Here is a 21,704-nt window from a genome sequence, read left to right on the forward strand (position 1 = left end):
AATGGCCATATATCATTCTTTCTCATTGCCATATAGTACTCCATTGTATATATATACACCACATCTTCTTGATCCATTCATCAGTTGATGGACATTTAGGTTCTTTCCATGATTTGGCTATTGTAGAAAGTGCTGCAATGAACATTGGGGTACATGTGCTCCTATACCTCAGCACTTCTGTATCCCTTGGGTAAATCCCAAGCAGTGCTATTGCTGGGTCATAGGGGAGTTCTATGGATAGTTTTTTGAGGAACCTCCACACTGTTTTCCAGAGCGGCTGCACCAGTTTATATTGCCACCGACAGTGTAGGAGGGTGCCCGTCTCTCCACACCCTCATCAGCATCTATAGTCTTTTGATTTGTTCATTTTAGCGACTCTGACTGGTGTGAGGTAGTTTCTCAGTGTGGTTTTGATTTGAATTTCCCTGATGATGACACTGAGCATCATTTCATGTGCCTGTTGGCCACCTGGATGTCCTCTTTGGAGAAGTGTCTATTCAGGTCTTCTGCCCATTTCTTCACTGGATCATTCATTTTTCGTGTATGGAGTTTAGTGAGCTCCTTGTATATTTTGGATACTAGCCCTTTATCTGATACGCCTCCCATGGGCTCTTAAACATAAAATGTGGTCAACAGTTTCCCAAACTGATGGAACAATGTCATAAGTTATCAGGTACAAAAACACATTTGTAATACTTTCCTGTAAATACAAGTGCAAGTGCAATGAAAAGTTTACGAATATAATGTCCTAGAAAATAAAATCCCTCAACTGTAACAAAACCATAAATTTGATCTAACTAATTTGTGGGGGAAAACCCAGTAAGATTAGTCATACTTTTCTCTGCTCAGATAAATAGCATTCTGTATTAAAACCAGATTTAAGAATTATTCACAACTACACAACTCTCTTTTCTCAAACCCAGCATGAGTTTTTAAATCCTTGTTTTAATGTTTATTTTTGAGAGGGAGCACACTGTGTCAGGACATGCTTGGGATTCTCTCTTTCCCTCTCTTTCTCTGCCCCACCCCCCACTTGCTCTCTGTCTCAAAATAAACATTAAAAAGAAAACCATTTAAAAAAAAACATCTCTAGGGATTTCTGACTGGCTCCCTTTGGTAGAATACATGACTCCATCTCGGAGGCAGGAGTTCATGCCCCATGTTGGCCCAAGAAGTTACTTAAAAGAAAACACACACATACCTCTAAGCATTGTTAAAAAATCCAAAAAAAACCTTTAAACTAGCTTGTCATCACTCACTTACCAAGATTTAATAAAACATAAGAAAGAATGGACTTTCTTGGCCTGAATGCACTGTTTGTTTCAAAAACCTCATTAAATCTAACCAAGCCCCTAGACCTAACAGCCAGTGCACTGGAGATATAGGGAAAGGTGGAAATAATCAGACAAATTTGGATGTGGGGTGTTCGATAGGACAAGTTACTTAGACTCTTAAAACAAAGGCCTGTCAAATGCTTTTGGTATTTGAATATGGTGCAAAAATTTGAATATGGTCTAAATATTAAAGATAATTTTATTAGGTGTGGTAATGATGTGGTAAGACAGGATCTCATATTCTTAGGAGATGCATGCTGAAATATGGGTAAAATGTCATGATGTCTCCAACTTACTCTCAAGTACCTCAGCAAAAATAAAATGTAATCTGCACACAAAGAGAACTGTACATGGCAATAAGTTAACTGTCGTGGACTTCAAGGTAGAGGGTATATAAATATTCACAGTACTATTCTTTCAACTTTTATGCATGAAATTTTTCATAATGAAAAGTTGGGGACAAAGTACCCCATGCCCAAACCACACATGTACCATTACAAAAACTCTTAAAAGGTGCTAAAACAATCTATTTTGAATGACTATAATAATCAGTATAGCATCTTTACAATATTTTAAGAATATGAACTAAAAACCATGAACACATTTACAATGATCTAAATTTCGCTTTAACTTTAGCAGGCGTGTGTTTCTGTGGAGAGGATGGTGAAAGTATTTTCAAACGTGAAACCTACAGTCTTACCCAGAACCCCCAAAGACTGGTTACTCATAGTACAAACTGCCTCTGCAAATGGAACCACCAGATTCTCCCAGTTGTTAAAATCATGCATCATGGGACATTCAGGAATAAGGAAGAAAATCTCTAAAGCTTCTTGGTGTGGAGAATGAAACGGAAGATTTCTGAGCAGATTATCCTTGAGACATGTGGTTATCTGTGGTCAAAAAGGATTAGGGAAAAGATACTCAAAATACAGTAGGATTCAACTTGTAATACAAGAAAACCTAGAACCTGGAGTTTCATTCCACCATGAAACTGGAATAATCATTCAGTCCTAAAACCCACATTTACATCCCATCTCACCTAGCCTCCCAGATACCTGAGGTAGGTGATGAGCATTATCTTCACTTAAGTGCTGTAAAAGATGAAGGAGGTCAAGAAGAAATCATGTGTGTAAGACTGGATAAACAAAAAATCAGAACTAGCAGGCGCCTAGTAATAAATACTACATTATGCCCCCTCATTCCACTATCATGCTTCATTTTTTAAGAAAAAGAATGTTTTTAAGAACCCCAAGAAAACCAAAAATAGAAACCCCAAACAAAAAGCAATAACCCCAACAACAAAAACCAACATGGTTTCCTACTGTCTTCTCTTAAGACCACCTGTCTCATCACAAACTCTATGATTTCTAGCCCTTCTGACATCCTTACCACTTCCCTAATTCAAAGCACAAGTATTCAGGAAAAATTCAAATGCAATTCAGAATGTTTGTGTCATGTGTGCCAGATACCAGAAATAATTTGTTTCAAAACCCACTAAGAAGCTACCCTAATATTTATGGGGTACTTATTTGTCAGATATTACACTGAAATGACTTACATATGTTGATTATGTCATCTAATCCTTTTTTTCTAGGAAACATACATGGTATTATTGACCCCATTTTATAGGCAAGAAATCTATTATTTGCTCAAGGTCACAGAGCAAAGTAGGAATCTCTTCTGGATCTTTCTGACTCTAAAGTCTAAACTCTTAATCATTCAACTCTGATACTAGCTAAATAACATCTCTAAATGTATGAATTCTTATAATTATCTATTTTTATATCAAAACGCTATGCCAGGGGCACGTGGGTGGCTCATCGGTTGAGTATCCAACTTTGGCTCAGGTCATAATTTCACAGTTTGTGAGTTCAAGCCCTGGTTTGGGCTCTGTGCTGAGCAGAGAGTTCAGAGCCTGGAGCCTGCTTCAGATTCTGTGTGTCCCTCTCTCTCTGCCCCACCCTGTTCATGCTCGCTCTCTCTTTCTCTCTGAAAAATCAACAAACATCCCCCCCCAGCCAAAAAACCACTATGCCAGACTCCTACTACATGGTAGTCTTTGGAGGGCACATACCTGACTACTTTATAAACAACGTTGGTAACACACACCCCTCCTACCTCTTTGCTCATCCTCAAACCTCATAGCCTTCTCCCAACTCTGCAGAACTACTCTGAGACTCTCAGCTCGGTTGTACTGTTTCACACACTGTGGCTCAGTGTATGCTTCCCTGCCAGGAACGCCCTTCCTGAGGTAGGCACCTGGTAAACTCGTACTTACTCTGGGGACCTTGTTTGGGAGTCTAAGTAGAGGTGACCATCCATTGACCTAGTGATAAATGAATTCATCCATCCAAAAATATTTATTATACATCTACTAGATTCTAAGTGAGGCATTAGGGAAGACGGTGGAGTAGAAATCACACCCAGCCTTCCCATTAATATCTGTATGCTCATGTCTTGTGTCTGACTACATTTTAAAGACAGGTAGCATGTCTCTTTTGTTTTCATCATCATAGTGCCCTACACAGAACAACTATTCAAGTCTTTCTTGAATTAATAAATTAATTGCAAATATGTCTGTATCCATATCACAGATATCTCAAAATAGAAAGAAACATTACAGGTCTTATAATCCAACGATGTGGTCTGATTTTTTATTTTATTTTTTTTAATGTTTTATTTATTTTTGATACAGAGAGAGACAGAGCATGAGAGGGGGAGGGTCAGAGAGAGAGAAGGAGACACAGAACCGGAAGCAGGCTCCAGGCTCTGAGCTAGCTGTCAGCATAGAGCCTGACAGGGGGCTCGAACTCACGAACATGAGATCTGACCTGAGCTGAAGCCGGAGGCTTAACCAACTGAGCCACCCAGGCGCCGTGGTCTGAAATAATGGAAGACTGCTCTATGATTAGGTTGACAGCATATCATACATACAATATTGTTCTGGTACAATCAAAGGTGTAATTAGCTTTAGTGAGGAAGCGGCCCAAACTCTTCCCTCCATAGATGGAGAAATGGTGCTCTTTCTACTAAACGCTGCAGAGTCCTGATAAAGGTGCATAATTAGGGATCCATTTTCCTCAGACTCCCAATAGGGCTGTGGTTCTACCAAAGTTAGCAGAACTAAATTTTTCATCTTCCCTTGAGACAAAGGTGTGTGTGTAAAGAGACCCTGCAGCGCAGATACAAAATGTTGCTTATGGCAGACAGCAAGAGAGCAGGTGAGGCAGCCGAGAGGAAGGAGGGAGAGAAGTCAGGGAGACTGAAAGGGAAAGACAACAAGGTACAAAAACAGAGGCCAAACCACAAATGAGGAGAGGGGAGAAGAGGGAGAGAGAAAGAAGTAGAGAGGGAAATGGGAGAGAGGGAAAGGGAAAGAAAAGAAAGGAGGAGCAGGGGATGGCGGGGAGCAGACAGAGAGGCCTGGAGAGAGAGAAGTCAAAGAGTGGGAGAGAAAAGGAACTAGAGTGAGACCCAGAAAGAAACAGATTGAGAGAACATAGACAGTACTACCCCTAGATCAACCAGTATAAGGGAACAGAGAAATAAATTATTAAAGGCTGCTTAAGGCTAAATTAATAAAGGAAACATGTTTGGAGCATCTGCACATGGGAAACCTAAAGCCTTAACAAAACTGAAATAAAAAGTGACAATCCTTATAAGAGTAAGAACATTCTAGAACCCATAGAAAAAGAATCCAGGCAGTCCCTGGTAAGCAGGATATTCATACCAAAAAAACGGGTTTTCATTTCTATACTTACGTTTAAGATCACTGCAAAGATCATGTTGTTTGCATGCTACTGTGCCAATCTTAACAAATCCTTTAATCATCTTCCTTACAGCCAGGGGGTGACAAAATTCCCTCTAGAGGATGTACATCTATGCAAAGACGTGTGTGTGTGTGCACATGAACCATTCAGACTACTTGTAATCTGTGTGACTATGACAGCGAACGCTGTGCCCCCAGTGGGCCAACTCCTGAAGGCCGTCTGCGGCTCACCTCAGCCTGCTATGCTACGGGCTCTCAGAGACTCTCTCAAAACCAGGTATTGCTTCTGAAATTCTGAGTTCTTTCTTTTCCTAAATAATAATGTAAAGAATACCGTGTTAGCAATCCAGTCCTTTTGGGTTAACTCCTTAAAAGCGTTTCTTGCTTTATTTACATCCAAGTGAACAGACATCGTTTCTGCAGCAGCTTTTCTGTAGAAGGAAAAATCAGCGGTTAGGTAAGTGAAGCAGGAGTGTTCAAAATAAAGTATTTTATCAGGTTATTAATCCAGATGAAAAGTTTCTTCTGAATCTTTGTTTACTTCAATAAAACTACTTTTTCCCTCAGCTTTACAATAAAGGTAATCTGGCTAAATACAAATACAACTGAAAATGTTAGTTGACAACTTACGATTATTTCTAAAATGGTAAAAAATATCAAGATGACATTAACTATATATACTATCCAAGTTTAACTCAGATATTGTCTTGCCTTAAATATTTATTTTTTTAAAAAGCCACAAAAAAAAAAAGGTTAAATGTTTTTCCCATTTCTGGAAAAAAAAAGACTACTTCTCCCAGTTATATGAACGGAAAGTTGGGATTAAAAAATTTACTTCAGAGTAGTAAATTCTAAGGGTTGCAGCAGAAAATCACTAATGAAATGTTTAAGTATCTTAACTTGTAAATTACATTTATTAACTAAATATGTTCAATGTCTTGGACATAAACACATGTCCATGTGTTTGCTGTTCGAAAATAGAAAACATTTTTTCACGTATATATTATATAAATATTTAGAAAAAAGGTACTGTGCTCACTTCAGCAGCACATATACTAGAAAAAGAGTACAAAGTCATTCTTTTGAAGATTCAAATATTCAAAGAAACCTTACTATCTTGCAATAAGGAAATGGCTAAATAAATTAAGGAATGTCCTTCCCATGGAATACCATGCAGCCATCACAATCATGTTTAAGAAAAATACTGAATAATATGAACTTTATAAAGTAGAAAATGGACAAATATATTAAGTATAAAGTGATGTATAGGGGTCCTTAGGTGGCTCAGTTGGTTGAGTGTCTGACTCTTGATTTCGGCTCAGGTCGTGATCCCACAATTTGTGAGTTTGAGCCCCACATGGGCCATGTGTGGACAGCATAGAGCCTGTTTGGGATTCTTTCTCCCTGGCTCTCTGCCCCTCCCTACTTGCTATTTCTCAACAACAAAAAAAGTAATATATAAAATAACATAATCACATTTTTAGTAAAATAATAAGTTTGTGCAGAAAAAAAGATATATAAATAAATGCTGCTCCTTTTAACTGGTGAATTATGCGTGATTTTTCACTTTTTTCTTTTTTAAAAGATTTTATTTTTAAGTAATCTCTACATCAAACTTAACTTGAACTCACAACCTGAGATCAAGAGTCACATGCTCTACCAACTGAATTAGCCAGGCACCCCAAGTTTCATTTGTTTTAGTTAACAGGTCCTTATTGTTTGACACTTTCTACAGTGTGCATTTATCTGCTTTCATTAAAAAAAGTAATTTTTAGAGGCGCCTGGGTGGCTCAGTCAGTTAAGTGTCCAACTCTTCATCTCAGTTCAGGTCTTGATATTAGGGTTGTGAGTTCAGAATGTGGGCTCCATGCTGGGCATAGAGCCTACTTAAAAAAAAAAAGTAAATTTTTAAAAAGATATAAACACCCAACTAATTATTTTACCCTCTAGCCATTTTCTTTATAATCTTTCATTTTTGATTGAACCACAACTGACATATAACCTTAGTTTCAGGTATGTACAACACACTGATCTATGTATATATTGTGGAATAATTACTACATTAAGTCTAGTTAACATTCTTCAATATTTATAGTTAAAAAACTTTTTTTCTTCTAAGAACTTTTAAGATCTACTCTCTTAGCAACTTTAAAGATCCAACATGGCATTAACTACAGTCACCATGCTGGATGCACTATTTTTAAGAAAATCTTAAACTTTATATATATATCGTATTACCTTTCCCTTGAAAAACTTCCAGTCAGACAAGCAGGAGATGAAAATATCTCTCTGATTTCCCTGTATTAGGAATAAAATGGTGGTTGAAACAAATTATAGTGTATGCCTCTTTATAGCATAAGATATGATATATAAAGTATCTCACAACGATCCTTCAAGCTCTCTGTCTTGGATTTGTTTGCATATGCTTTGCCTTGGGCATCCTAAAGTCTCTTCCATTTTCCCAATCTTAAAATTTCAGTGGCAAACATAAGTAATAAAAAGATAATGTAGGGGCGCCTGGGTGGCTCAGTCGGTTAAGCATCCGGCTTCGGCTCAGGTCATGATCTTACGGTTTGTGGGTTCGAGCCCCGCATCGGGCTCTGTGCTGACAGCTAGCTCAGAACCTGGAGCCTGCTTTGGATTCTGTATCTCCCTCTCTCCCTGACCCGGCCCTACTCGCACTGTCTCTCTCTGTCTCTCAAAAATAAATAAAAACGCATTAAAAAAATTAAAAAAAAAAAAGATAATGTATTCAGAGAAGCCACAGGGAAAGAGGAGAAGGACTGACCTAGGGTATTTCCTTGAATAATTAAATATTCCCATCCCACCCAGATTTCCAAGCCCGATTTATTTCTGTTCCACTTTAAGTGGGGAAAAAATTACCATAAATCAAATGGAAGGAGAGGAGTGAGGAGGAACTTCCAAGTTTCATCTTGGAAGCAACAGCACACGTTTTTTTTTTTTTAATTACTGAAATATAGTTGACATACAATGTATCCATGTCAGGTGTACAATACAGTGATTTGGCAATTCCATACATTACTTGGTGCTTACCACAGTAAGTGGAGTCACCAAGTAGAGTTCTTGATCATCTATGCCCATTATGATAGGCTGTATTTACTGTTCAGAAGAGTCACAATATATGCAAACGTATCAAAGGTGCAAAGAAGTCTTGCAATAAAGAAGCTGCTCCCATGGAGCTTACAGGTTAGTTGTGACGTTTAATTTTATGTGTCAACCTGGCTAGGCCACAGTACCCTAATATCTGGTCAAATACCAATCAAGATGTTGCTGTAAAGGTATTTTTTTTTTAGAGGAGATTACCATTTAAATCAACAGACTTTACGTAAAGCAGATCACCCTCTATACTGTGAGTGTGCCTCACTCAATCATTGATGGCCTTAAGAGAAAAAAGTTCCCAGGTGCAGAGAATTCTGCTTCCAGAATGCCTTAGGACTCAAGCTGCAATATTAACTCTTTCCTAGGTCTCCAGCAGGCTGGCCTGCATTATATATTTTGCACTTTTCAGATCCTACAATCATGTAAGCCAACTCTTTTAAAATAAATCTGTCTCATGGGGTGCCTCAGTGGCTCGGTCAGTTAAGCATCTGACGCTTGATTTCAGCTCCAGTCATGATGTCACAGTTCAGAGGACTGAGCCCCGTTTTGGGTTCTGTGCTGACAGTGTGGAGCCTGCCTGTGACTCTCTCTCTCTGCCCCTGCACTGCTCGCACACTTTCTCTCTCTCAAATAAATAAAAGAAACGTTTTAAAAATAAAAACATTTTAAAAATAAATCTATCTCTACACACACGTGTGTGTGCGCGTGCACGCACGCACCCTATATATCAGTTCTATTTCTCTGAAGACCACAGAATCTCACATCTCTGTATTATTTAGAACCAGTCGGGGGAAACACTGGTTTGGAGAACTAAATTAGCAGAGAGACACATGGGATGTACCTTTTTGTATTTTGCCACTGTTTAGTCCCCACATCAGCAATCCATCTCTTTACAGTCCCTTCGTTCAATGTAAGAATTTTCCTCCTCAGATTAACATAGGAATTCTGTAGACAAACAAACAAGTAAAACACAGTAATATAGATACAACAGAAACCGGTATCCACCTTCAGGCACATTCTAAGGATACAGGGTAACGCTGATTTTTAAATATGGATAACATAGCTCCAGGAAACCAAAAAGTGAGATTCTACCAAGAAGTATCATCATTTGCCTGGCTGCCAGCTTCTTGTCCAAGGGACTTAAATCTGAAGTAACTTTCTCTGAGTGCTCCAACACTCAGCACTTTGTAAAGTGTAACTGGATTAAAAAGAGCATCATAGAGCCTCAAGGGCAAGACCCTGAGAGGATTGTGTGTAGAAAAGAGGAACTTGGATTGCCTCAGCAATATATGGTGGGAGGTTATGAGCTGATTACTCACAGACCTACGAACCCCGGGTCTTTTTCAGTACTGGCCAGCAAAATCATTTTAGAATGTCAAACTTTTGGCTTGCTAGGACACTGACCAAATGCCACTGGCAGGGCAAAGGAAAGATCTAAGAAAATCTGATTTGACATATACCAGAAACAAGTCTGCTGATTTTTAGGAGTCAATACTTATGTTGTTTAGACAGTAAAGGATTAAAAATGTTTATTCTCAGGGCGCCTGGGTGGCTCAGTCGGTTAAGCCTCCGACTTCGGCTCAGGTCAGATCTCACGTTCGTGACTTCGAGCCCCGTGTCAGGCTCTGTGCTGACAGCTAGCTCAAAGCCTGGAGCCTGCTTCCAGTTCTGTGTCTCCTTCTCTCTCTGCCCCTCCCCCCTCATGCTCTGTCTTTCTCTGTATCAAAAATAAATAAAACTTAAAAAAAAATTTTTTTTAAATGTTTATTCTCCAAAAGTCATCCTAGGAACTAGATGATTTTGGAATTCACCACACTTGGTGCAACCCTTTGTTTTGCTTTAAAAACCAAGTTATAGAACATCTAGAGATCTACTTTACCTTTTTTCCCATCCAGAGCAAAATGCTTTGATTCCCTCCAGCAATCATTATCAACTCCTTTTCTGAGGTACGGCTTTCTGAAAAGGGAGAGTAAAGAAAGTCATTGGCACAAGCATGCACACTCAATTTAAATCATTTCAGATTCTTTTTAAACTTAGTTCTTTTATCTTTTTGATAGACAAAGACTCAACATACTTCCTGTCCATAAAGTAATAATATACATTTCCTCCAGATTAAGGTCTAGCTGGCAAACAAAGGTGACCTGCAAGATTGACAGGTGACCCTCAACTTTGACATCCATATTATAAATGGTTATTAAATATAAAACACAGTCAAACCAGAATTTGATTAACTGATTCCTGGTTTAATTCAGCTGTCATTACTGAAAACCATATTCTACAACTCAAGATATAACCAAGAGCTATTAAAGAATGTAAGTACTTCGAAGTCTAATAAATGATTATCAAAATCAAATACATGAACTGCTTAAGGAAATAATCCTACTGCTCATTTTCCCAAAGAACTTATGAGAATTCTGGTACCTTAGGTTACCACTAAGGTTTCAGAAGCAAATAAAGTATTCTTGAGGCGCCTCTATGGTACAATGTTTCAGAGCTCTGTGGCTTGGGCCCCAATTCAAATCTGGCCGTTAAACCACTGATGGGCCATGAGAAGTGACTAACCCTTTGCCCTCCAAGTCTCTGTACCTCCAGTAAAACAAGACTGAGAGCACAAATCTCCCAGGACTGTTGGGCAGGTGACATAACAGAAGAAAGGGGTAAGCAGTTAGAGTGCATGGCGTAAGTCAACTGCTCATCATTCTCAGGGCTTTACAGGATTGTGAGTCAGTGTTACCAGGTGAGAAAACCAATCACGTGGAATTAATAGGTCTGCTGCAAATGAGAAGTGGAGGCTGCAGATGCCTCTGAATCCATATGACCTATTTCATGTTCTGTCATTTTACATTCACATTAATCTTAATCTGAAGGGATAAGAAAAAACTAATGGCTACTTTGTCTTAATTATACTGAATATTTTAACTTGTTTACAAGTAAAAATATGAAACCAATATTTAGAGACTCTCCCTTCATAGCCATACATTTCTTTCCTTGCCACACTACATATTTAGAAAAGTCAGTTTCTCAACAAAGGTATTTGTGAAATGCCAAATCCTGTGTTTCCAACAAAAAATTTACCAAATTTGAGTTCTTCTTTTGATGGCAATTTCATGGGAAGTGGTATCAGCTGATTATGTGTTCCACCGTTGCCCAGTTGTCCTTCTTTTCCAGAACCAAAAGAAAAGACCTTCCCCAAATCAGAAACATAGGCAAGTGTGTGCTGCCTATTAAATAAAAACACATGGTCAATTAACAATTACCTACAACAAAGAGGTTACACAGCAACATGGTACACTGCTGAAATTAGGTTACCCAGTGAGTGAAACTAGTTAACCAACTCTCATCGGATGAAATTAGCCATTTGGAAACTAAGATAGCATTGATGTGTGGCTAAAATAATTTTGGAATCCCTCAGTCTGCTCAAAGCCATGATTGCTGTGCTTTGGCAAGTGGTGTTCCCTTTTGCAGGAACAAGCAGGTCTCCTTGCGTCCTACTCCTTTTTCAAGCCTTGGCTTGAGAGCCACCACCCCTTCGAAGCCATCTCTTGAGTCCCTCCACACCCCAACTACAAGATGGAATTAGGTGAACCTTTCTGAACTCACTATTTCCCAAAGATCTTTTTACCACAATGATTCTCTTAACTGATCTGCTCCATGGTCTCCCCCACTCTAGAATGTGTAAATAAAGAATTTGGCCTTTGTCCTCAGTTCCTGGGAGGAAACCTCTAAGCTCTAACAATTTCCCAGGTAACAGAAGTTATCTGTTATTCATGGCAGGATCCTGAGATCACACCTAACAGTTTACGCAGGTGGCTCTTAGAGGGCCCCTCTGACTGCATGGAAACCTAACCTCCTGGGAAGGAGAGGCTGGAAACTGAGTTCAACCCCATAAGTAATGATTCAGTCAACCATGACTAAGCAGTGAAACCTCAATAACAACTCTGGACTTGGGTGAGCTTCCCTGGTTATCAATACTCTACACCTAGTCCTGTATCAGACTGGGAGGAGGTAATATGCCATCCATGGCTCCAAGAGGAATGGACAGAGGAAGCTCATTTGAACCCCTAGACTGTCCTATACATCGCTTCATTTGGTGCTAATGTTTATCCACTTCTTATAATAAATGTGAATGACTTTAACAACATTCAATTCTGAGAGTCTGTCTTTCCAGTGAATTCTCCTGTGTTAGGAGGAGAACTGGCCTGGTTTTTACTTAGGTATCTCTAATGTGACAACTCCTCTGGTAACACAAGCTACTTAAATATGTGTTATGAAAAATCCAGAAGGGTGATAATGTTCCCTTGGTTAATACAGAGAGACTGAATACAGAAAATCATATCATTCCAAAGATCTGGTCTAATTTAATATTCATCTATGTAATTTTACTCCAGAATCATAAAAGAATAAGGTCTATAGACTGAAAACACATACACCAGTTTTTTACAGAAAAGGTTTTGGCAAACAAATGAACCCAATATTCAGACAGAGCCTAAATTTGCTTATGTTTAATGAGAAAAAATTGCCCCAAAGAGTAAGTGCATCTTGGTGGAAATATTTTGTAACTACCACAATCCCAAATTAAGGAATAATTAAGTAAACCAAAGAGTCTGAGCAAGTTTTTGTTCAAACAAAACAAAACAAAACAACAAAAAAAGAAGCTGTGAAAATCAAACTTGTCAGAATTTTCTACTCAAACCACTGACTTTGTCTTATACTCAATGATCACTCTCAAAGAATTATAGTAACTTAGTATGTTGGTCCCTAAGGAGTTGAAGGGACAATGAACAATCCTTTTTGATTCACATTTATTTTTTCCCAAGTAAATGACTTATTTTTTGAGGTGAAAGTGCTTTTGAACAGTTACAATGGCATTTCACTAAAGTGGCAAAAATGTGAATACACTTTTTCAATTAAAAAAAAAAAATTGGGGCATCTGGGTGGCTCAGTCCATTAAGTATCTAATTCATGATTTCAGCTGAGGTCATTATCTCATGGTTTGTGGTTTCTAGCCCTGAGCCAGGCTCTGCTCTGGCAGCACGGAACCTGCTTGGGATTCTCACTCTTTCTCTCTCTCTCTGCACCTCTCCCCTGCGTGTGATCTCTCTCAAAATAATAAGTTAAAAAAAATCAATGAAAACAAATATATCTACTAAAATAAAGATTTTTATCAAATAATATAAATTAAGTATCCCTACCCATTTGAAAATATTCAATACTTTTATCTCAATCCAAAAAACTGATGGAAATTTTATCCAACTACTTATCTAAATTTATCATATTGACTTTATCAAATTTCACAGGCATTTTACAACTTACCTTCCACATGCTATCTGGGTCACTCTATTCCCAGCAAGCTCAGTCACCAAACGGGGTCTTAACTCGTTTTGTGTTGAATTGTGACCAAGTTGCCCATGTTTTCCAGCACCAAAAGTAAACACCAGCCCATCCTAAGAAAAGAAAACTTCATATCAGATTCTAGAGAAATACAACACAGAAATAATATTCACAGATGCCTTTGGATCAATGAATAATTAATAAAAGGACTGCCAAAGCAAAGTCCCCAAATTATCAGGAGGACACTCCAGTATGCGGGAAGTGACCCCTCTTCCCAGGGAAACACTAAGTGCTCATACCTAGGTGTTCTAGTGCTTGCCCCACTACAAAGTTCTTCCAGAATTACCATAGAAGAGATAAGGATGCACGCACCTTTGTGAGCAGGGCAGTGTGAGAGCCACCACAAGCAAGAAATTCAACTTTCTGATCGTCCACTGCTTCAATAAGGGAAGGAAAACCTTTACCTAATGCAGGGAAAAGAACAGTTGAAGTGATCAAAAGAAAATGGTGACTTGCACACTAGAGTTCCATGTTGCTAGTAATACCTGAACTATCTCTCAGCTGGCAATAACAGTTTCCAGCACCTTCTAAGAAAGGCCTCTCTGTTGGTATATTTATTTAGCCCTAAAAATGGGGGGGGGGGGCCAGTGGTCAAAGGGCCACACATGGGAGAACTCAACTGTCAAGGTGTCAAGCCACTTCCCAGAGCCCACTCTTCTCCTTTTAACATAACATGATTAACTTTAATTGCAGCATATCTGGGATTTCCAATTCCCATCGAAAAGTACCCTTTCAATGAACATAAAGGTTCTCTCTTCCTTTTAAATTCTCTACTAGTGCCGTTGCGTCACACCACCTCTTTTTTCTTTCACGATTTGTCGTGGCACTTCGAGATTGAGCAAAAACAGTTTAATTGCTCTTTGTTCCTTTCTCTCCTTTGAACACTTTTCTACCATTGACTTATGGTTTCTCCTAATTAACAATGGACCACACTGGGGAAAGATGCGTGTCTGGTCAGTAACCCAGGGGATATGATGTGCATTACCACGGCTGGCAACGCAGCAGTTTGCCACATATGAAAACCTCAACAAGGGTATTTGGGATCCTAAGTTTGCCATCTGCTTTGTGGAAATAGTTCAATGATGGAAATTAGATGTTTTTCCTGTATCTGTGTATACAGATATAATTAATACCTTAGAGAGTAAGATTAGAATATGTGAATTCAGGTATCCTTTTGTATCCTTCAGTATCCTTTTGTCCTAACATGGATATAATTATATTAACAGACGTTTAGGTGCATAGGTGCTTCAGGTCATTTTATCCAAATCTGTCACCTTTCAGTGAAAGAAAGTAACGCCTACAGAAAAGTTAAGGGACTCAGCAAGGCTCTGCTATTTGTTAACTGTGAAGTGGGAAGCAGAGCCTAGGTATTCTGATCACAGTCCAATGTTCTTTCCCTCAGCCACACAACCCTGACACGTCTCAACTGCACCAACAACTTCTATACTATGCAGGTCTCTCAGACTGATTCTGCCTTGAAGCCAAACAGATAACCAGGACGAACAGCACCAATGAAAGTGAAGATCTGAACCATTTTTTGACAGAGAGAACTATGTTAACTTCATCTTACTTAATATATTAATTAATAATATGAATTTGAAAATGTTTCCATACCTTCAGTGTGGCCTAGGCCTAGCTGTCCAAAATCATTTCTTCCCCATGAGTAGATGTTTCCAGACATGGATAAGGCCATGCTGTGGGCTTTTCCTGCAGAAATCTGAACCAAGGGGATTCCTGACAGGTTCTTCACAATCTGTGGTGTGGGGACTGAGGCCGATAGACTTCCAATTCCAAGCTGGCCATGTAAGTTCTGTCCCCACGCAAAAAGCTCACCACCTTGAGATAAACAAAATGCTACCTTATTAAATTTAAAGTGCAGGAGACATTAACTTAGGGGATTATATATGTTATCCACATTATCAGTCTCTTACATTCAACTTGCCAGATCCCATGTATCTTAGACAGAAAAACACGAATCTTCTCTTTAGCAGTAATGATCATACTTCCTTACCTCCTACGTCAAGGGTACTGTTTGTGTCCTTGCTTCCCCAAATTTCATCTTCCTAGATTGTGACCTACCAATAATAAATCCGAAACACACCCTTTGCCCCCACATCACTAGATTGTGGGCTTCTTCAATGGCTGTGCCCCTGCCCCAAAATTTCACATGTTGAAATCCTAACTCTCAATGTGATGGTATTGGGAGGTAGACCTTTGGGAGGTGGCTGATATTAAGTGAGGTCATGAGGATGCAGCCTTCAAGAATGGGATTAGTGCCATTTTATAAGAGAGATTCCAGGGGTACCTAGCTGGCTCAGTCAGTGGAGCATACAAGCCTTCAGGGTTTGAACTTGAGCCTCACACTGGGTATAGCAGTTACTTGAAAATAAAATCTTTTTTTTTTTTTTTTTTTTTAATAAAGAAGAGATTCCGGAGAGTTCTCTTGCCCTGTCCACCATGTTAAGACAGGCCCTCAACAGACACTGAATCTGCTGGCATCTTAAACTGGGCTGCCAGGCTCCAGGCTGGGGGAAGTAAACTTCTGCTGTTTAAGCCAGCCAATTTATGGTATTTTCATTATAGCAGCCCAAATGGTAAAAGACAGGTGGAATGAAGATACCTGAACATATTACAATCACATTCAAGAAATACTTATTTTTAAAAACTCATAGTATGGGCACATGAAAACCACAAACATTCTACATCTAAGAAAATAAAACCTAAAATTAATGTTTTCTCTTGGCGACCCACTCTGTTCATGTGCCTGAAGATCCTAAATAATTTACATATTTGAAATTACAATACAGAATCTTGAAAGAGTCTGCATCTTCTTCCATTAATTGAATACATGGAGCACATTTTTCAAGAAAAGTCCTTAGATGTTATCTAATGGAGTTGACAATATTGGAGTCTGAAACAAAAGTATCAAAGAATTATTACCTGAGCATTAAATAATTAATGCTCACTGAGCTAAGACACCGTGCAGGCTCTGGTGGGAGACAAAGCCTTCAAATGTAACTATCAAAGGGACGCCTAGGTGGCTCAGTCAGTTAAGCGTCTGACTTTGGCTTGGGCCTTGATCTCGAAGTCTGTGAGTTAGAGCTCCTTGCTGGGCTCTGTGCTGACACCTCGGAGCCTAGAGCCTGCTTTGGATTTTGTGTCTCCCTCTCTCTGCCCCTGCCATGCCCATGCTCTATCTCTCAAAAATGAATAAATGTTAAAAAAAAATTTTAATGTAACTATCATGTGCCTATCAGCCACCAGAAATATAACACTGACTTAATCATTTCCCTTTCTTGCTTCTCCAACTTTCAGTTTTCCTAGATTATGATTAACCAGTAATAAACCCTGAAAATCTCTTCTGTCCCACATCATTAGACTCTGGGCTTCTTGAAGACAGTGTTGTCTGTTTCATCTTTTTAACTTGAACATGGTAGATATTCAAAACGAAATAGGTGTTCTTGAATGGATAAAGTCAAACAATCAGGCCAGTTTTTTCCAATGCATAGTTCATGTTCTCAAACTTCAATGCAGGTCAAATTCTGGATTATTTACTTCCCTTGAATTCAGGTTTCCTATCAGTTTGTTTATTCTGTCCTATATATTAAAAAAGCTTTTTTCCAGGGTGCCTGGGTGGCTCAGTCAGTTAAGCATCTCAGTCTTGATTTTGGCTCAGGTCATCATCTCACAGTTTGTAGGATTGAGGCACCTATCCAGCTCTATGGGGATAGCATTAGGGCCTGCTTGGGATTCACCTCACACACACTCTCTCTCTCTCTCAAAATGAACAAACATTTTACAAACATTAGTTAAGGGGCTCCTGAGTGGCTCAGTCGGTAATCGTCCAATTTCAGCTCAGGTCATCACCTCCAGGTTCATGAGTTTGGCCCTGCATTAGGCTCTGTGCTGACAGCTCAGAGCCTTGGAGCCTGCTTTGGATTCTGTGTCTCCCTCCCTCTCTGCCCCTCCCCTCTCTTCTCTCTTTCAAAACCAAATAAAAAACATTAAAAAAATTATTAAAAAGATTTTTTTCCCTGGCCCTGAATTCTCATCTATTACCTTCCTGTCATAATTACTCCTCCATGGTCAAGTTTCTTTAGGAAATAATCTATATTCACTGCTTCCATTTCCCACTATTATTGCTTTCCATTCTTTATTTCTGATAAGAGACAGGAAATAATAAGGGCTGAGGAGAATCCCTGAATTCAAATAGTAATATGAGAACACATCAGAGGCTTTCTAACTGGGCACAAGAGCAGATCCAAGGGACCCTAAGCTCCTTCACAGGAACCAAAAAGAGCACTAGAAAGAAGGAAAAGGTTCTCGAAAAGGGTGGCCCATGCCTGGTGCTGACACCGGTAGGATTCTGAATATTCAGAATACTCACTCTTTCATATTTGAAAAATAAAAAAACTGTTGAAATAAATCTCCAGGGTCAAGATGGAGCCACTCCTGCCCAAGGTGCCACATCAGCAAACTGAACTTACATGTTCCTTTAGATGCTCTGCTTGACCAGAACCACCATATGCCAAGTCAGCCAACCAGCAAATACTAAACAGCTCTGGGCTATATGCTTATTCCCTCGTTCCCTGATCTAAGGACAGTTAGATATGCCACCCCAACCAACCATGCCGTATCTCTGCACTGCTGCTTCTAACACTCCATAAAACTCACTCTTGCACAAAATCCCTCCCGAAGAGTGCTCCACTGCTTGTGATGCACTATACTCCCAACCATAGCTTGCTTGCCCTTGAACAAAGGTTATCAAGCTCTTGACTGAACTGTTTTTGTTTTGTCATTTGACAGAATAAAATGTAGGAACCTGATGATTTTATACATCCAAAAATTCTCTTCTTTTGTATCTCCTTTAAGAACAAGTGCCTTGGAGAACATGGCTGGCCCAGTCAGTAGAGCATGTGACTCTTTATGGACTCTCTCTCAGGGTTGTGAGTTCAAGCCCCAAGTCGGGCATGGAGCTTACTTTAAAAAAAAAAAAAAAGAGTAAGTGTCCTGAATTATATCAAATTTAAAACCGTATTTCTGTCTATTGCAAGGTGAGGCACATATATTCTACTAGTTCTCCATATGTATGCATTTATTTCCTCTAAAAAACAATATTCCAGAAAAGTACCTTTTGAGAGAGCAAGAGAATGATAATCTCCACATGTGATCTGAATTATACTTTTTTCTTGTAAAATGCATTGGAACCTGATGGAAAAAAACATATTTTACGTCAATTACCATAATAAAGTCACAACATCAATGTTAAAATTACTAATTGTATGTAATTGGGATGAAAGTTCAAGGAAAAAATTAAATTTACTGCTTCATATTCAGTACATCTAAAATTATAAAAAACACTATATATTTTAACTGGTGGTCTAAAAGATAAATAATGTGCATTACTTAATTACATTAAGATGATTTTAAGTCTCTTTTGCAAAGTTAATGATCCAGGAATAATACAAGATAAAATAAGTTCTAGTTCACACAATCTACTAGCAAAAAGTTTCACAAATCATTCCATGATAACACATTTTTCACCTAGGTTGAAAACTTTTATTTCTGGTAATTGACCTTATAGCATCATTAATAATAATAATCTAATGAATGTGAAAATCAAATTTGGGGCGAGTCAGACTAATAATCATTTCTTTCAAATGCCAAAGCAAAATATGTTGTCTATGGGACACAACTTGGTGTAGTAATCTACGGATGGAACTTACCGGTCATTTCAGAATCACTTACAAAAGAGCCACTATGTAAAGCGAGGGACAAGGTTCATATAAAATAACATTTTCCTACAAAAATTATGATTGCCTTTTAAGTAAAATTTAAGTATTTTTAATAAAAGAAAAAAGTTCCCTACCTTGCATGTTCTATGCTATAGTTGTACTCAAATGGTTTTCCATCTGAGGATAGAATCAGCATGTGCTCTGCTCCTTGGTCCACAGAATGTATCTTCGTTTTTTTTCCTAACTTAATGCACTCTGTAGAGCAAATTCAACCAGGAACTATCATCACTCTGGTTATTAACTCAATATTATTATTGATCTCATTATAACACACACTTAAAACACCTAGAATAAAATTTCAACTAAACAACCTTTGTCTTAACATGAACTTCTCTTTAAAGAAAAATTCAAGAAGGTAAAGCAGACAATTTAGCAAGGACTACTGTTTGATGATTTTTTTTTTCAATTTGAAAAAGCACGGATTCATACTTTATTTTAGATTGAATATAGATTGAAAATAACCAATTAAATATTTGCTGTTAAGTTCCTGTTTAATAAATTGAGACAGAAAAACTAAATTCGAAGTGACAGAAATGAAAAAGTCTACAAGAAAATACAACAACATCTGGAAAACGTAACTCTTTAGGAGAAAATACATGGTGTATTTTGAGATATACTCTTTCCAAATACAAAACAGTTAACAATAATAAAACCCTCCTAACTGCTCAATATAGAAACCCAGGTCTTGGGGGACAATTTTTAAGGAGGGATGCTGTTAAAAGAATTTTTATTGACATCACTGAGTATTTAGCTCTTTCTACAAGTTAAGAGATTTAAAATTATCCACAGTTACCATTTACTCTTATTTAATTTATTCACAAAAATTAGATGTGGGATCTTGTTTTACTTTACGGTTCTAATCAAGTAGAATTTACTCATGTAAAAATCTCAAGTCACAAACCACTTCATATTAGAAATGACATGAAAAGCACAACAGTTTGGTGATATAGAAAAAATGGTTAAATAGACGGAAGTTTCTTAGAGATCAGCATTTCAAACCAGTCGAAAAAAGGTTACTCAAAAAAGGTATTGGGACATCAGACTAGCTAACTGGAGAAACAAATCTAGATTCCCCTACTTCTTTAAATCAAAATAATTATCACGTGTATCAAAAATTTTAACTTTAAAAATAAAAGCTTAAAATTACTATAAGGATGAGTACATAAAAAAACAAGTTTTAACACAAAATACATAACCCTTCTTAAAAGAAAAGGCTGTAGGAGACTGTAAAATAACATGAACAAAAATTGGGAAAACATCACAATGTATAAGACCGACAAAGGGCTAATCTTAATATTCAAATAACTCCTTCAAATAAATTTAAAAAAGATTAACAACTTAAATTTTAAAAAGTTAGTCAGGGGGCGCCTGGGTGGCTCAGTCGGTTGAGCGGCCGGCTTCAGCTCAGGTCATGATCTCAGGGTTGTGGGTTCGAGCCCCGCGTCAGGCTCTGTGCTGACAGCTCAGAGGCTGGAGCCTGCTTCCGGTTCTGTGTCTCCCTCTCTCTCTCTGACCCTCCCCTGCTCGCGCTGTCTCTCTCTGTCCCTCAAAAATAAATAAAAGACATAAAAAAAATTAAAAAAAAAAGTTAGTCAGGGGGCGCCTAGGTGGCTCAGTCAGTTGAGCGTCCGGCTCAGGTCATGATCTCGCAGGTCGTGGGTTCGAGCCCCGCCTCAGGCTCTGTGCTGACGGCTAGCTCAGAGCCTGGAGCCTGCTTCAGATTCTGTGTCTCCCTCTCTCTGACCCTCCCCTGCTCGCGCTGTCTCTGTCTCTCAAAAAAAACCAAAAAAACAAAAAACACTAAAAAAAAGTTTAAAAAAAAGTCAAAGGTATGAAAAGGCAATTCACCAAAAGGAATGCAAATGGTCAATAGAAAAAAGAAAAGATGCTGGACTTCCCTCAAGATAAAAGCAAAACGACCAGTAAAATACCATTTTCTTCACTATTCGGATGGGCAAAGTTTCTGAACGGCCGTTTGCTTTTCTCCACCTATAAAATCGAAACCACAGTTCCTGACACCTAACTTACGGGGATTACCACATCGGACAAACGCAATTGAAAGCACTCTTTACACTGTTTGCAAATATAAGATCTTGTCGCTGAGGAAAAGAGAACCGGATTCTCCAAAGGCACAGGAAATCAGAGCCGGTGCGCTCTATTATGAAGTGAAAAACCAAACTTTAAACCGGCCCCAGCGCTAAGAACGGAGACGCTACCAAGGCGCTGCCCGCACGCCGCTCCGTCCGCGCGGCCAGCCTGCGGGGGGCGCGCCCAGCGCTCCCCCCTCCTCCTCGC

General features: G+C 38.7%; 1 protein-coding gene across 1 annotated transcript in view; it reads right to left on the bottom strand.

The window, feature by feature from the left end:
* The window catches only part of HERC5 (HECT and RLD domain containing E3 ubiquitin protein ligase 5), a 42,037-nt gene that overhangs the window by 19,905 nt on the left and 428 nt on the right, over positions 1-21,704 (bottom strand). Inside the window, exons 2-14 of the mRNA XM_029951551.1 lie at positions 21,447-21,508; positions 21,341-21,398; positions 19,484-19,604; positions 18,746-18,822; positions 15,229-15,450; positions 13,927-14,018; positions 13,537-13,667; positions 11,299-11,444; positions 10,103-10,179; positions 9,065-9,168; positions 7,342-7,401; positions 5,438-5,534; positions 2,035-2,224 (exon numbers count right to left, since the gene is read on the bottom strand). Of these exons, the coding sequence (XP_029807411.1) occupies positions 2,035-2,224; positions 5,438-5,534; positions 7,342-7,401; positions 9,065-9,168; positions 10,103-10,179; positions 11,299-11,444; positions 13,537-13,667; positions 13,927-14,018; positions 15,229-15,450; positions 18,746-18,822; positions 19,484-19,604; positions 21,341-21,398; positions 21,447-21,508 (1,437 nt within the window). The remainder of the gene's footprint in view (positions 1-2,034; positions 2,225-5,437; positions 5,535-7,341; positions 7,402-9,064; positions 9,169-10,102; positions 10,180-11,298; positions 11,445-13,536; positions 13,668-13,926; positions 14,019-15,228; positions 15,451-18,745; positions 18,823-19,483; positions 19,605-21,340; positions 21,399-21,446; positions 21,509-21,704) is intronic.

Source organism: Suricata suricatta, chromosome 1 (assembly GCF_006229205.1).
Source record: "Suricata suricatta isolate VVHF042 chromosome 1, meerkat_22Aug2017_6uvM2_HiC, whole genome shotgun sequence".
Classification (NCBI taxonomy): domain Eukaryota; kingdom Metazoa; phylum Chordata; class Mammalia; order Carnivora; family Herpestidae; genus Suricata; species Suricata suricatta.